This window comes from Chinchilla lanigera, unplaced genomic scaffold (assembly GCF_000276665.1).
Source record: "Chinchilla lanigera isolate Chin_1 unplaced genomic scaffold, ChiLan1.0 scaffold00002, whole genome shotgun sequence".
In the NCBI taxonomy this organism is placed as follows: Eukaryota; Metazoa; Chordata; class Mammalia; order Rodentia; family Chinchillidae; genus Chinchilla; species Chinchilla lanigera.
This window is the reverse complement of record NW_004955403.1, coordinates 20,509,868-20,526,353: the sequence shown is the minus strand read 5'-3', so window position 1 is coordinate 20,526,353 and position 16,486 is coordinate 20,509,868. Positions and strand designations below refer to the sequence as shown.

The following is a 16,486-nucleotide window of genomic DNA, read 5'->3' as shown; positions in this document are numbered from 1 at the left end:
CACCGCCCGCGGACAGGCTCGGTGCGGGCAGCCGCGGTCCGGCGCGGCTCCTTCTGCACCATGAGCGGGTGCCCGCCGCCGGGAGGGCGCGCAGCCCGGCAGCGCCTAGTGGATTACAGCAGCCGCCCGGGCCGACCGCCGCCTCCAGCTCGGCAGCCTCCGGTAAGAGTCGCCCCTTGCGCGCCCCAGGGATGCCAAGGGGGCCAGGGGCGCCGCCGCCTTGGGCAGTCCGGGTAGCAAGGCCTGGCCCCCCACGCTTCCCTGGAACCTGGGGGTCGCTATCTGCTCCCCAGGCCACTAATCACTCCATCCCAGGATGCCCCCTGGGGCTCGGGGTGGGGTCCTGCTGGGTTTAGAAGTGGAAAGGGGAAATGCAGCTTCCTCCGGAGATCCCGAGGGGTGGGGAGCAGCAGCTAGGGCCCTGCTGCCAAAAGGAGAGCCCCTCCGATCCCTGGGAAGAAGGGTGTGCAGATGGTGCCTGGATATCTCTGCTTTGCTAGGGGTGAGGACTCAAAGGAACCCTCTACTATAGGACAGCGGTTTGGCAGTTTGTCTTTGGTCAGAGGTACCCCAGAGGCTAACAGGTGTTTTGTTTTGTTTTGTTGAGGGTTAGGGCTTCTGGGTGGGGGTGGGGTGGTCTCTGTGTACCCACTAAGTGTTTGGTTTTTTGAATCTAGGCTTTGGTGAATGAATGATACTGGCTGATTTCTAGGGCTGATGGTTTACTGGGCCTTGTGCATAAGGTGAAATCTTAAATATTTTAAAAAGTTTTCCTAGTGTTTTTTGGGGAAAGTTTTTGTAATAACTCGATAGGGTCCTCACACATCTGAGAGATGATCTGTCAGATGAATTTGGATTATTTTATGTCACAAAATGCATACACGTTTTGGATTAGTATCAGAAAATCTGGTGCAGTTCTTAGGATAAACCCAACAGACATTTCAGAAATGCGAAGCATTTCTAAGTTCAAACATTGCGTGTGTTTTTCATTTGCCAGAGTAGAAATAATAGATCTTTTTTGCTAACTGTAATTTTTTAAAAAAATACTAATAAATATTATATATTTGCCTCTATACGTCAAAATTACTGAACCAAAACATTATGCATTTTAAAAAATTTTTTGCCAGAAAATGTTTTTTCCCACTCATTTGGAATGGCACTTGAGGAATCAGTCTTTCATAAGCATGCTGTGAGATATGAAAATCTTCAGACAATCTGCCGCATTGCGTATGGAGTGGACCTGCGCATGGCGGCGTGTCCTCCACAAAGCACCTAGCGGCAAATCCTAACTTACTGTTCAATCAGACACTACAGGTTAACAATAGCAGCCACAAAAACGCTTTTGAACAATAAAGGACACATTTGTAGACAGGCATTTTTAACAATTAAACGACAGAATCGCATTCGTTTCAAAATGGAGGACCACAATATGTGGCCAGGTGACATCAGCAGAATTGTCTTAGGTCACTAACCTCTGATCACCTACAAATGGGAAATTCGAATGATATTTTTTATTTAAGTGTCTGTATTTTGTTAAATACTTCTTTACTGCATAATGATGGCCTTGAGATCACTCTTTGATATCAGGACACAACATTTCCTATTGAAAAGCAGGCCCCTAAACCTGGTTGTAGGCCTTGCTGAGGGAAGTTCCGGATCCGAGGGAGCCCCAAGGTCATCTGGGCCACGAGTAGGAGAGGATGCAGGTGGACTGGTGGGTCTGATGGCTAATCTGTAGGTCCAGAGCGTCCATGGCTCTTCCTTGGGTTCTGTTTGGTGGTTCAACATGCTCAAGTGACTGAAAACCTGGGTGCAGTGATGTCATGGGACGTCACAGAGAACTAAGGGGCTCTTTGTAAGCCTCCTAGCAGCACCAAGAAGTTGCTGGAAAGAAGTGGTCAGTTGCATCCAGAGGAATAAATAACTCGTGAATCGCATTTGAACCCAGGCCGTTTAGTATAGGAGGAAACTAGTTAAGGCTGTTGCTACTGCCAGAATTATCCCCTTTGTCTGTTAATCCTACCAAAAACAAAGAGAGAAAAAAGGAAACGAAATTTTAAAGTGGTATAAGAGCCAAGAGGCCTGAAAGTGTAAGTCCCGGCGTTCTTGGCCCAAACCTCTGACCATTTATAGATTAGGGAGCCCATAGCCTGTTGGGGCCTTGGTATCTGCGGATCAAACTCTGAGCTGGTCTTGAGATCTCTGGGTGGATCAGGAAAAGAACGAAGCTCGCCATGCCAAACAAGCCAAGAACAAGGGCTGGAAACCAAGTGTGTTTCAGATGCTCTAGCAAATAAATATATTTCTCCAGAGTTCTGTTCTCTGAGCACGAGAGACAGAAGAAATAGGAACAAAGACAGTATTTCACCCTGGGCTGGCAGGCAGCTGTTAGAGGTATTTACGGCATTGCCGCAGTGCGGCGGCCAGGCAGGGTATGTGGAGGCACCGGAAGATGGAGAGAAGCTAAGGAACCGGAATTCCGATTTGAATCTAACCTAGGGCCACTTTTTCGGAAATGATGTAAATATATACCGTATACCGTCTTTTTAGGAATTGGTTTCTTAAATCTGGTCTTGCAGAACGAGGGAGATATTTTGCTTGCTGAGGCTGGGTGGTTTTCCCAGCCTTGATGGACTACACAGGGGAAGCAAGTGTCCTATAGATGTTAAATTTCTGAACCAAATGCCAACGCTGAGAGTGTTCACTGGTAATATGGAGATTTTGTTGGTTAGGCGGAACAGGGCTAGCGACGCAGAACGGTTAAGGCTTTTCATACAGGTTTTCCTGAAAAGGAAAGATGCACTCCCCGCCTCTTTCAGATGGGGCTGCCAAGCCGTACGCAGCCAAGCGCGGGAGCAGTGTGCGGTACTACACCGCGCAGGGCCCCTCGAGGCGGCCACGCGTGCACACCAGGCGTCCGCGCATGTGCAGTGAGGCCACCCAGCCCTGGACTCAGCCAGGGACGGGGGAGGGGGCGCGGGGACTCTGCGCAGGAAGATAGAACCCGGGCTCTCCATTACCCCTGGTTCTGGATTCGCCACTCTCCTTTCCTTTATTCCAGCCTTGCGTCTAAATATAGCCAAACAGCTACGCCCTCAACTGCATTATTTTCAGTCACGACTTACCATCCCACTCCGATTTAAATCTGTGGGTCAGAAACAGACTGCAAATACGGGCGAGTAGCCAAAGGGGAAGAAATCTTTCCAGGAGATTCATCTACATCTATCCCTCGGGGGACGGTACAGATTTTTTTCAGCCTGGTGCGTCTGCTTTGGGAAAAGGCCTTTCCTCTGGCGCCTGTTCAAACCTCCAAACTCGGGCCGATCCTGCGGGCCAGTCGTTCCCAGATCTTGTTACGCCAGCGCTGCAGGGTCGAGGGTTGGGGGCCAGCGGCGCTGCGGAGAGCAGTCAAGTAAATAAATAAATAAACGGACGAACTGGAGGGATTTTGTGCCTGGGCTCGACTAATGAACGAAGGGTGCGCGCTTCTGGCCATGAGCTGGTTGTTGTGTGTCCCGGGGGCAGGGGGCGTGGGAGGGGGCCTCGGGGTTCTCTTGACTCCTCCCGGCAGCCCCCCGGGGACAAGGTCGGACAGGCCTTGGTGCGGGGAGACCTCTGCCAGCCGGAGGGAGATCCTGGCCTCGGGTTTCCCGGGCTGACGTGCTCTCCCCGCTCCGCTGTCTGGCGCCTTGTCCAGGAGGAGGCGCTGTAGGACAAGTGTCTCGCCTGCTGCAGCTACGCCGCCTTTGCCCGGACGCGAGCGGGCGGGGACTGGAGGACCTGAGCCGCCCCGCCCCCACCCCGTCCCCATGCACCCCCCCCCCGCCCTCCCCTGCTGCGTGCAAGGTGTTCTGCACCTTGGGCGAGGGTCGGCAGCGCCGTCCCTATCCTCAGGGGTCGCTTCTCCTGATGGGCAGAGGAGGCAGCTCTGAGAACCCCGAGCCTGAAGGCCGCGAGGGTGGGGGTGGGGGGCGACGGATGGGCCATCCCGTTTCCTCCGCCTTCCCAGAGGGGGCGCGATTCCCGCACGCTGCACTTTGGAGGATCCTGTGGGAACAAGCTGCTCCCAGCCACTGGTCCCAAGCAGCCCCTCCAGCAAGCTGGCGGGCCTCGCTTGCCTCTCTTCACTTAGAACAGGACCCCCGTGGACCCTCTAAGAAACTGGGCAAAAAAAATTTTTTTTGCTTGAAAACTGCTCTGTACCGCGTGGAGCTGGTCCTCAGCAGTGTTATCGGGGCCTGGCCTAGGGCCACGGGTCAGAACTATGCACATGTGCACATCTCTTCACACCATCCACATAGCCTTCTCCTGCCACTTAGCTCATTTGAGGCCTTTCTTGCACCAGGTGTGACACCCAACTTTAACAACTGGGTCTGACCCCAGATCCCACAGCTCTTTTGTCTCCTAGCAATGCAGCCTGTTGCTCCCTCCTTTCCCTAGGGCAAGGATTCTCAGGGAAGGCCTGCACCCAAAGCTCTTTGTCTATAAAGCAGGTGTCTGGGTCCCATTGCCAGACCTAGCGAATGAGAATGCAGGACCTAGAGACATTCTGACACCCCTCCCCCTAGGGCATTTAGGGTGCACACTTTGTGGAGGGCTTCCTGCCTGATTCTTTGTTGCTTTCCTTCTCTCCCTCTACAGATGGGCATCCCTCAGAGCTCCTGAGGCTCCATTCACGACTTTTTGCTTTTCCTTTTTCTTTCTCTCTCTCTCTTTTTTTAACAGTCACTGTCCCCCCGCCTTTTGACCTAGTGATAGATGTCAGAGAGGACAGGTTCTGTGTTCACACTGCCTTAGGTTCAAGTGGATGCTCTACCACTTCCTGCTGGGTGACCTTAGGCAAATAGAGCAAACTCCCTAGGTTTGTTTCCTCCTTTGAAAAGCAGAGATGAGTACCTTCCCAGATTGCTCTGAGGATTTTCACTTACAAGCGCTGTGCGTCAGGCACTAGCTGCTTTACACACACACACTTATTAGTTAGGTATTTAAAATGGTGTTTTGAGGCGTAAGAACTCAGTACATGTTCCTTATTACTACCCCTTTTTGTTTAGCAGTCAGACCTAGACTTTTGCAGCCAAAGGAGACCTGGATCACTCATCAAATCCTTGAATAATTCTGAGCAGAAGAGACTTGGTCACACAGGAAGTATTGGACCCAGGAGGGCACAGTTCCAAGACCTATCCTATTGCTGTGGTGGGCCTTATAGGCCCTGTTCTCTCGAATCTCAGAGTCTAGTACCTAATATATGCAGGCCACCCCTAAGAGGAAAGCACTCCTAGCTCCTTGGTGGGAGGCCTCACACTGACCTGGGCTGGTCTTTAACGCTTGCAGAAGACTTCAGGTCTTTCCTGAGAGCAGGCCTTACTGTACAGCTCCTGGAGTCACCTGGCTCATCACCACCTGTCCTATCAACCACACCTCCAGGATGGTCATTCCTTTTGTTCTTCTATTGCCCCAGGGCAAGGACTATCTTCAGTCTCTTGAAATCTAAGGTGGCATGGGAAGCAAAAAGCCAGTGGGCTACAGCAGAGGAAGTTAGGGAGTGCCACCCACCCCCCTTAATCTGCTTGTGCCCAGCTGGGCCAGAGTGATGCCAAGGAATGTGTTGGAGACATCTTATTCCTCAAAATCTCTTCAAAATCTGTATCTTTTATGAAGACTTATATAAATATACTTCAGGCCACACATATGTGCATACCCCTTGCAACCAGATTCTATTTACTTATCTCTGGCTTCCTTGACATCTGCCTATTGACTTTCTCCCCAGGGCCTCCACAGCCCTTGGCCAAGTTGCTTCTCTGGATTTAACTAGGAACGTGAATCAGATTTTCTCTGAAAATGCAGTGTATTTGGCTAGCAGCTGTGTTAGGCAGAGTTCTGTCCCTGGCCTAGGGTGGTGGCACTGGACCTCCCCACACACACTCAGACACAAACTCCTGTGCCATCTAACCCTAATTCTGGAACTTACCTGGCTACCTGAGCTACTGCCCTTCTCCAGAACACTGGAAACTTTCTGGCCCTGGCCCTATTTGAGTCAGACATCCTGTCTCAAGGCTGGGGGCAGGTGGGCATCTCATATCCCACCGTTGGCCTTTTTATCTGAGATCACCTCTTTCACCCCAAGAACTCCAGATTAGACCTCCGATGAGTGAGCATGTTGTGAAGGGGAGGAAAGAAGTGTTTTGTCTTCAATTCCAGCAGGAATATGCACTTTCTCTCCTGCTTGAGGTTCCTTGCTCACTGCTCAGCGTTTCTCTAGTTCTAATCCCAGTCTGGTGTCCAAGTACCAGAACTGGGGGCTCTTACTCCATCTACCTTTGGCCAGGAAGTTCGCGCAAAGCCCCATCCACATCTGTCCCATCCACATCTGTCCCTTCCGGTTGTACAAACATTCTAAGAGGAGAGGCAGTGGATATCAGAAAAATGCATTATGTACATTGAATCCTGCCCCCCAAAAAGTGAAACTAAGAGGGAAGGCGTGGCAAAAGGGGTGATGGAGGGAAAAAATGATCAAAATATATTACGAGCATGTGTACGTCTGCCAGAATGAAGCCCACTAATCTACATAGCTAATAAAAATGAGTGAAAATAAGTAAATAAAAGGTAAAGGTCTTGAAACCAAGTAAGAAAGAGAAGAGGCTAGAGGACATTTAATAGTCAGTATCAAAGCAGGTATGGTGGCACATGCCTGTACTCCCAGGGCTCTGGGAAGCTGAGGTAGGAGAAACACAAGATTGAACCCATTAGGGGCAATTTAGCAAGATCCTGTCTCAACATAAAACCTAAAAGTGGCTGAGGATGTAGTTCACTACAGAGGCCTCCTGCATTCAATCCTCAGTACTGGGGGAAGAAAACCAAGATCTAGGTGTTCTTTTCTGGACCCAAATCGCAGAGCTCATTAGGGTGGGCAGAGGGCTGACCTCTAACACATGGGGAGGAGAGCTGCTGCCTGGTGGGACCCATTCCCTCTCTGCTTCCCCGGGGGTGGCTGTGGCTTCTGGGTTGGAGAAGCCCTTCAAGCCTCCCTGCCTTATGGGAGCTAATTGGACAGAAATGCCAGGGACTGATTTTAACCAAATGGGGAGAATCAGCACCCAGAGTCCTGCTTTCCCCAGAAGCTCATTCATTACAGGTGTTTAAGAAGGCCCAGTCTCTCCCTCCTCACCCGTCTCCTGTCACCACCACTGGGCCATGGAAAGCCCTTGGGAACCCAAACACACTGCCACGTGCTCACTCTGCTCTAACCACTGGTGCCCTGCGTCTGGTGCCCATAACCACTCTCACTTTTATCTACAGAAGCCAAGGACAGTGGGCATTGTGGAGACGAGGGACAGTTGTAGAAAGGTGAACATTGGCTCTTTAATAATTTTTCCTGGGTGTCCTAAGATCACAAACTAATTGAAGATGTCCATTTTTAATGTGCTTCTTTCTTTCCTCCTTTCCCTTACTCATAGCTACTTTTCTTTATTATCTACATAATACAGAGGAGGCTGCATAATGTCACTTCCAAAGTGACTGGTGCAGGCAAGTCTCTAGCACCCTCCTTCATCCCCATTCATCCAAAAATACCTACTGAGCCGCCCTTAGGTCAACCGCTTGTCCTCCTCAGATGTGTCTTCTCCTTACCTCAGCTCCATAAAAAGCTCACCACAATTGCCTGGAAAATCATATATCCTTTGACTAATTTGTATTAATTCAAAGAAAAATAAAGCCTTTTATAACTCCTTCAACTTTGACTTTTTTCCACAGGTAATAAGGATTAATTTCAAAACTGCTCACCTAGTGCTAACAGAATCAGAAAACAGTTCTGAAGGTATCTTTACCCATTATTTTAATAACAGATGCCACAAACTGTGAAATAAAAAATGTCCTCCTACCTGGCTAATGGAATAAAAAAGGGGCAAAAAGGATGTCCTAAGGTCTAGGCTAACAGCCTTCTGTTTTCTAGCTAATAAGAGTCAAATTAAGAAATGGGCTCAGAAATATATGTGGACTGAAGTGGAAATTAGGAGGCAAATATTTTTGTACAGAGGGACCTCTTTTATGGGCTTGAGGGGACTTTCTGATGGAACTGTTGCAACAGAATTTGATTTAGAAATCAAGTGTGAGTGTGAGTATGCATGTGTGTGTGTGTGTGTGTGTGTGTGTGTGTGTGTGTGTAACCACTACAAATCGGCACAGAAAATCCATTATTTCACAGTAGTCAAAATCATGTCTTCACACTGTTTGGTGGCAACTCTGGTGGACCACTGAAAGGTTCTAGGAGGTGAATTCTTTTTTTTGCTCCTCAGTGGAGGGGGGAAGCATCTTCCCCACCCCCACCTCACCCTTCTCCCCCAAGCACGTTTTCCTGTTGAGCAGCTCTGGGCCCAAGTGCCTTTTCCTGGCTTTCTCAGCAGGCAGCTGGCTCTGGCACACAGCACACTCTCTTCGGCTCTCCCTCGGTGGGGGTAGCAGTGATGGGGGAGCTCTCCTGGGGACCCCACCCAGTTTTGGACACTCGGGGACTTGGAAGCCCTGAGCTCTGTGGTTGGGGGCATGGTGGGAGAGGGAACATCTGACTTCCTGGGCTTGGGTTCCTTGAGAGCCTCATTTGCTTCCTCACACCCTCTCTCCTTCACACCAGCTCTGTTTTATTGTTTTATAACCTTCTTTAGAGCTTCAGTTGCCAGAGATTCCGATGGGGCTATTCTCCACTTTCTCACTTCACCAAACCCTAAGTCTTGCTGTTTTAAGCAGTTTGGTCACTTGCAAAGATGTCTCTTTCAGATCTAAGCAAATTATAGAAACCTCTAGTCATGTGGCTATCTTCAACTTTCCCGGAGCCCATCCACAACAATACAGAGGAAGCCAACTGTTAATTCCAACTGCCACCCCATCCCCCACGCCCACTCAGCCTCTCCCTGACTACTCTTTCTCTATAGAAACTTGCACAAAATCTCAAATAATTCCCAACTTCTGACATAAACAAGAAGTGGCCTTGCACTTTCTTCTTTACCACATCTAAAGCTAGAAAACGATTGAAATAAAGGAGTTGATGGTACTCACAGCGAATGCAGCCAAAGAATCATAAGACATGCCCACCAACCAGCCTTTTCCAAATAGCACTATCTCCCAATTTAAGCAGGCTTCTCTGAAAAGGTGCTATTTGAAAAGCCTGGGGTATTGATATGAATATGACCTCCCTTGCATTCTGGATATTTGGAACTATTTAAATCTGAGGGAACAGTTGCAGTGAACCTTTATTTAGTGAATAAAAGTTTAAAGCCAAAGGTTATTTATGGTTCTGCAGAGATGAGACCTGAGTGGCTATTTACGAGCACGTGATTCCAATAAACTTTGTTTTATGGCTCGAGAGTTGACAAGCCAAAATATAATTCCCACCATAAATTAGGTTAAGAGCATACAAGTGCAGATGCTTGGATCCTGGAGCAGCGATAGGAAAGTGAGAGGCTCCAGCCAGCACCCGGCTCAGAAGGAGACAGTTCTACTCCCAGCTCCCCTGCCCACTAGGAAAGCAAACCAGTAAGTCACTTATTACTTTTTCTGTGACAACTCCAGAGTTGGGGATTTGCTCTGCCTTGACTTTTCTTCTTGGGGAATTATCTCTGAAGTTAATTCCAATTTTAACCTGAACCTAAATTAATACCTAAAGTAGGAATCCTGGTTTCCTTCCTTCTCTTCTGGACCTGGAGAATTAGGAATTCAGAGCTTCCATCTCACAAGAAGGGCTCTCTCTCTCCCTCTCTCTCTCTCTCTCTCTCTCTCTCTCTCTCTCCCTCCCTCCCCCCCATCTTAGAGCATCACTTTAGAAGTGGAATAAAACAGTGGGGCTGGGGAGGATGAGTGCGGAGATGGCTTTGCCCCTACGTGACTATCCTACAGTAAAACTGGAGAAGACTAAAAACTTAAACCTGGACACTCACCTTTGGGAGGACTAGTAGTTTATAAGACTGGTCTGTGTGTTCTCCTGAAGCAGTGCTGAAAAATTGATGGCATACCCCTAGAGCTAGATAACCGTCTGAAGCATTGTCGTTTACCCTTAAACCCATTGATTTTCCTCCTCCTTGGTTATCATTTGGGTCCTCATTTACCCCAGAAATTGGTCTTTGTTTTGAATTGGAGAAGTGGGAAGCAAGTTCCAGCTATGCCTTATCTTTCTTTTGGGAAGAGAAGAAGGCAGGTTTGGGGAGGTCACTGATTGGGGCCCAGGAATTTGAAACCAGTCTAAAATGGGAAAAGGAAGCTGAATTGTTCCCAGAGCTAAACCGGGGAGCTGGGGATGGGGGCAGATGGACCAGCTGCCCCCATCCCGGTGGGCCTGCACCCACCCAACCAGTTGTGCGAAACGCAGCGTGCAAAGGCCCATTTTCTCCTCTTTTCCCCGGTTTCCCACTGGTTTCCTTGTTACAGGCGCTCGGAGACTACCAAACAACTAGGAGGGTTTTACCTAAGGGTGCGAGGCGTGGAGGTGATAGGCACCGAACTCTCCCATGTTGTGGGTCTGCCCTGGAGAACTGCAGTCCATGGGGAACTTTGCATAGTTCCCCGGGAGGCAGGCACCCAGAATAGGGTGGTCGGGGTATTGGTGGGGTGTCTGGGCCTTGTCATTTTTCTGTATCTTCTATTTCTGCTTTATTATCCTGTTAAATTTAAGTGACCTCCTTTTTCATTGCAACAGGTTCGGACGGAGACAGAGCGCCGCTGTAAGTACCTTCCCGTTTCTTCCGAATAAAATAGCGAATGGAGGGGCGGTTCTCCTCCCAGGAGGTGGTGGGCGAAGGCTGCGCGGGTGAACAGCGGCTCTGCCTCCCCGGGCCAGGCCAGCGTCTAGGAGAGCCCGCTGGGAGAGGTGGAGGCTCCAAGTTGAATTCTTAGGCAGTTTTTCTGGGGCCTAGTTCACAGTCACCTGCCTAAAGGAGCACGGCGGGGTCTCGCTCTTGTCCTTGGGCCTCCCCAGACCACGCAAGCTCGCACAGGTGCAGTGCCGCTGGAGCGCTCCCCTCGGTGAGGAGCTTGCAGCTCATTAGCAGCCCACCCTAAGCTGGTCCGAACCTACAAAGTAAACCCGGGGCAGTGCAACCCCCTCTGTAACCCAGCCCAGCTTAACCCAGCCCAGTTTAGCCCAATCTTCTGTGGTTTTTTCTTTTTCTTTTAACATTTATTAAAAACAACAAAAACTTAACCCTCAATGGCCTCGTATGTGTTGGACTGGCCCGTTTTCCGGGAGGGGCTCCAAAGTCTGAGATTTAGAACACGCTTCCTCTCCCCACCCCCACCCCAGCTTCCGTGGCGTGGGCCCTGGGTGTGGGACCTGGTCAGCACAGTGAGGAGGATACAGTCCTCTTCTCATTCACCTCTCCTCCTCCGTGAGTGCAATTCAAGAATTTCTGCGTCAGAGTCCGTGATGCCCTAAGGAAGCACAGTTGGGTGGAGTGGGGTGGGATGGGACCAGTGACTCTTGGGTTCCTTGGCTCTAGAGTTTGGATTTTTCTGAGTTGCCCGTACTTCGGAAGACAGGTACATTTCTGAAAAAGCCTTTGGAGTCTCCAGGAGGACCAACTCATTAAGGCAGTGGCTATGGTGGGAGACTCGGAAAAAAGAACGGCCCCTCTCTCCCTGCAGAGAGGAGGTGATTTTATTTTAAAGGAGATGGGTTATGCAGGGCTGTAGGAAGCAGGCATCCTCCCTTTCTTGTGAGACACCTTCTCTTAACGATTGGAGATGCTGGCGCTTGGCTCAGAGCCAGGTTTCTTTGCCATGCTAGGCTGGGTAGCCTAGTGGACCCTCTGGGGGCTGTGCTCACCGATAGAAGCTGAGATCTGCCCAGCATGTAGTTCCCCTCCATGAACCAGGCTGGCTCCAGTGAACCAGGCTCTGGGCTCCAGGCTGAAAATTTGGTTTCCCCAGAAGCCCCTGGCCTGGCCCCCGCTTTTCCTGCTGCCTTGAATCGGGGCTTACCTCTGCCGAGGCTGCTTGCTGGCAAATTCACATTTGGCCCCTTGTAGCTGAACACGGCACAGAAAGCCTGAGAGATCAAAAGCATTCGTATGGGCAGTTGAGAGGGAGGTGAATATTTAACGCTTTTGTTCATCAATAACTCGTTGGCTTTGACCTGTCTGAACAAGTCGAGCAATAAGGTGAAATGCAGGTCACAGCGTCTAACAAATATGAAAATGTGTACACTCGCCTGGGTCCCCACCCAGCCCAGGAGGTTCCTCCAATTTGTATGGATAAAGCCTAGGTAGGCCCAGTGTCCCTAGAAAGGTAGATGGGTGGGGACACTTGCCATTAGGGGCAACTGGGGGGTCTGTCCTGGGAGGAACAGATTTGGTAGCCTTAGAGCCCTTGTTAAGAGTTGGCACCCCGAAAATTCCTACAAATAGTTAAATCACTGGAACCAAAGAATTAAGGGCAACATGTAGGTACCTTAAGGAGAAGCACGTGGCCAACTTTGCGGCTTTGGTGGGGGGAGCCTTCCTGTCCCAACCCCCACCAGACCCAGGCCCCACTTGACACTGATTTTTGAATTATGGGGGGGCAGGAGAATCAAAACAATATTTTAAAAATTGAACATCTGTGGCCTAGTATCAGGCATCCAAAAGCCCCACTTGAGCAAGGGTATCCTCTGCTGCTGAAATCTGAGTGCGGCTGCGCCCTGGATCCCCTGAATTAAGGGGCAAGCCTTGGACAGCACAGAGGCGCTGGGGCGGGCAAAATTGGTGAACTTTTGTACTCTTGTGTGCTGCTGTCGGCAAAGCAAAAATAATGAAACTTTGTGATATGTTTGTAAATGATTTCGAATGACCCCACGCCCTGCCCTTCACCATTAGCGTGCCGGCCTCAGACCAGGGCGGCTTGGTGCCTGGGAGCAGCGCCTGCCTCAGGGTCTGCAGTAGAAGCTGCGGGGACACGGAGAGGCCAGCCGGGCTGAGGGCCCAGGAAGGTAAATGCATGACTTTGGAGAACTAGCTTGTCCACCAACCTGCCTTGATCAGGCAGTGGAGAAAAAAAAATAGGCAAAGGATATTTCCCTCTTGCTTCTTTTTCTTCTTCCGATGAGGGCATTTGTTTCTTTTTGGAAAATACCACTTGATAAGGGGGGAGGGTTTTTGGATCCCGAGAGAGGAATAATAAAGCCGCCATCTCTAGGATGGATTTTTTTCTTCTTCTTCTTTTCTTTCTCAAGAATATCCTGGCTGCTGCTCAGCTGTTCAGTAACCCCAGCCCTAGGAAAAGAATGAGGGAACTCACTGCTGCAAATTGTCACCAAGCTTGTCAGACTATCTCAACTGTCCCTGAAATCGTGGGTGGCTGCGTCGGGCTGGTGGTGGTTCGGAGGATGAGACTAGGGCTGGCAGCGGTCTGAGTATCTGCCTTGGGTAGGACCCGAAGGTTGTAACGTTGTCTATATATACCCTGTAGAACCGAATTTGTGTGGTATCCACATAGTCACAGATTCGATTCTAGGGGAATATATGGTCGATGCAAAAACTTCACGTTTCTCCGAAATAGCAAGAGATGGAGGTGGAGACTCCGGTGTGGGTCAGCCACCTCTTTCTGTTCCAGGAAGATCGACTGTCCCTGGTGACATCCCGCAGCTTTTTCCTTCAGAAGCTCCTCACCTTTAAATAGAGGCTTCAGTGGGTGCTGCTCCTGCAAAAAGAAACCCTAACTGGTTGCGTGAATTCTGGGCCAAAAGGGTTAGGTTTGGGGGTGCTGGGGAGTGAAGCAAATGACCCCTCAGTTCCAGCTACAGCTCTGCCCTCCCCAGGGTATGAGATATAAATATACCCAAATGGGGACTAACTGGGTTTTGGGAACCTTGTGGGAGGGCAAAAGCAAGTTGAAAAAAAGGGCCAGTAGGTACCTTTGGAGGACATTTAGGTAAGATGAGGGTCCCCTCACCACCTTCTGGGCCTAACCCTCAGCTGCAAGAACTTGGGCATCTGTGGTTGCTGCCACATCAGCAAGGCCCAGCTTTGGCTAGCAACCCCCTGACCTGGGTACCTGGAGAAAAGCCTGGTGGTTACTCATTGCCTAACTTAATTCAGGCCGGCCAGATTCTGGTAACTTTCGGGTGACCCTGATGAGGACAAAGCCGGACTCAGTCTTTGTATGGCAGAGTCCCCGCTCCGTCGCTGGGCAGACAAAGTGCCCAACTCAGAGGCCACCTCATCTACCCACCTTTTGTGGCCTTGTACCCAATAAAAGAATTCATTCTCCCTTGCACCGTGCCCACCTTGAAGGGGTGCTTTCATCGAGGTGAGTGGAGAGGGCAGGAGAGGTTAACAAAAGTCAGAGGAGACAAAAGCTGAGACTACCTGCTGAAAATAGGGGTGACGGAGATTGGAACTACATTAACACCTGGCAGGGGCCCGCAAATGTGGTATGGCAAGTCATTTGATTACACGTACGTTATTTAGTTAAATTTGTGAAAATTATGAGATGCTCACCAAACCGGTGATAAACTCGCTCCCTCCCCATTGGCTGGCCTGGTCACATGGCCGCCCAACTTTATTCAGTTGACAGCAAGTAGGAGGGCCCTATGGAAGGAGAAAAAAAGACAACACGAGAAAAATTAGTATTTTCTACCTTCTGAAATTAATGGCCATGAGTTCGTATATGGTGAACTCTAAGTATGTGGACCCCAAGTTTCCTCCGTGCGAGGAATATTTGCAGGGCGGCTACCTAGGCGAGCAGGGCGCCGACTACTACGGCGGCGGCGCACAGGGCGCCGACTTCCAGCCCCCGGGGCTCTACCCGCGGCCCGACTTCGGGGAGCAGCCTTTCGGAGGCGGCGGGCCCGGGCCCGGCGCAGCACTGCCCGCACGGGGCCCCGGACAGGAGGCGAGCGGCCCCGGCGGGCACTACGGCACCCCGGGAGAGCCGTGTCCGGCGCCCCCGCCTGCGCCCCTGCCAGGCGCCCGGGCCTGCAGCCAGCCTGGCGGCCCCAAGCAGCCGCCCCCCGGAACAGCGCTCAAACAGCCGGCCGTGGTCTACCCCTGGATGAAGAAGGTGCACGTGAACTCGGGTAAGGCGCGGTGCCAGCCTCCTCTCGGCGCCCACCTCCAGCCCGCTGCCCAGGGCTCCCGGGAGGGGGGATGCGAGAGGGTGGGGGCACTGGAGCTTCCTTGGGCGCTCCAATTACTCTCCCCATAAATTTTTATAGCGGAGGGAGCAGGCCGGGACCATGTGGCTGGCTGCTTGGCTCTGGGCGCAAAAGGGGGTGGGGATGGGGGTGGGGTGGGGGAGGACTCCATTTGCAGAGCAGAGAGAACGCGGAGGAGAAGGGCATCTCCAAAATGCTTAGGGACTCCGGATCTCCCTGTGGGCCAGGGGGAAGGGAGCACATTTGGGGATCCTGCCCCGCGAGCCTGGGGGAGTGGGTGAAAGTGAGTGTGGGTGGGAGTGAGGGTGTGCACCAGGCAGAGGGTGGGAGGGAGGAAGCAAGCGAGATTGGGAGGCGCGGGCCTTGGGGCGCGCCAGGAAGTGAGCAGCAGAGGCCAGGGGCCTAACTAGTGGCTGGGTGCTGACCTGGCTGTGCCGTCTGTTTTGTCTCGCAGTGAACCCCAACTACACCGGCGGGGAGCCCAAGCGTTCCCGGACAGCCTACACTCGGCAGCAAGTCCTAGAACTGGAAAAGGAATTTCATTTTAACAGGTATCTGACGCGGCGCCGTCGGATAGAAATCGCTCACACTCTATGTCTGTCTGAGCGCCAGATCAAGATCTGGTTCCAGAACCGGAGGATGAAGTGGAAAAAAGACCACAAGCTGCCCAATACTAAAGGCAGGTCATCATCGTCATCTTCCTCCTCCTCCTGCTCCTCTTCAGCCGCCCCTGGCCAGCATTTGCAGCCGATGACCAAGGACCACCACATGGACCTGACGACCTTATAGAAGTGGGGACCCTGGGCCCATCCCTCCCTGCGCTCCAGGCTGAGCCGAAGCTGCGGGGGCAGGCCGGGCCTGCTGTGACCTCGCTGGGCTCTAAGGTACTGTGGGGTGGGCCTGGGACCTGCAGGACGCCCTGGGACTAGGTTAGCATCCTGCCCGAGGGCAGCCCCCTCCCTAAAGTGGAGATGCGGGTGGGAGGGGTGGGTGGGATTCTCTCTCTAAGTATATTATTATATGGCAGAAGCTACTGAGAACATAAAACCATGGCGAGTCATTAAACTCATGAAAATCTCTGCTGTTGGATTTTGAATTTGCAAATGAAGGTTGGATGCTTTATCCCAGTGTGAATTTGGACATTCTCCCCTACTGCACCCCTCCAGGGAGTTTTGTGGTTTGGTAATGTGGGGGAGTTGAGGCTGAAGGTTGGCCCCCACTGTGATAGATGCTCCATATGAGCTGGAGGGCTGGGCCAAGATTTCTGAATTTCTGGGTTGCCTGTACAATTTCCAGTGTAATTAATTTTTTTAAAAAAGTTTTGTTCATAGTGGCCCCATGCCCAAAGACATAAGTTTAAGAAGGAAAGAAAAC

General features: G+C 51.1%; 1 protein-coding gene across 1 annotated transcript in view; it reads left to right on the top strand.

The window, feature by feature from the left end:
• The window catches only part of Hoxd4 (homeobox D4), a gene marked incomplete in the record, with an annotated part of 16,201 nt that extends 211 nt beyond the window's left edge, over window positions 1-15,990 (top strand). The window contains 6 exon segments of the mRNA XM_005373411.2: window positions 1-162; window positions 9,395-9,525; window positions 10,682-10,706; window positions 12,834-12,946; window positions 13,570-15,034; window positions 15,567-15,990. Coding sequence (XP_005373468.1) covers window positions 14,608-15,034; window positions 15,567-15,901 — 762 coding nt within the window.
• Between the last annotated feature and the right edge of the window lie 496 nt (window positions 15,991-16,486).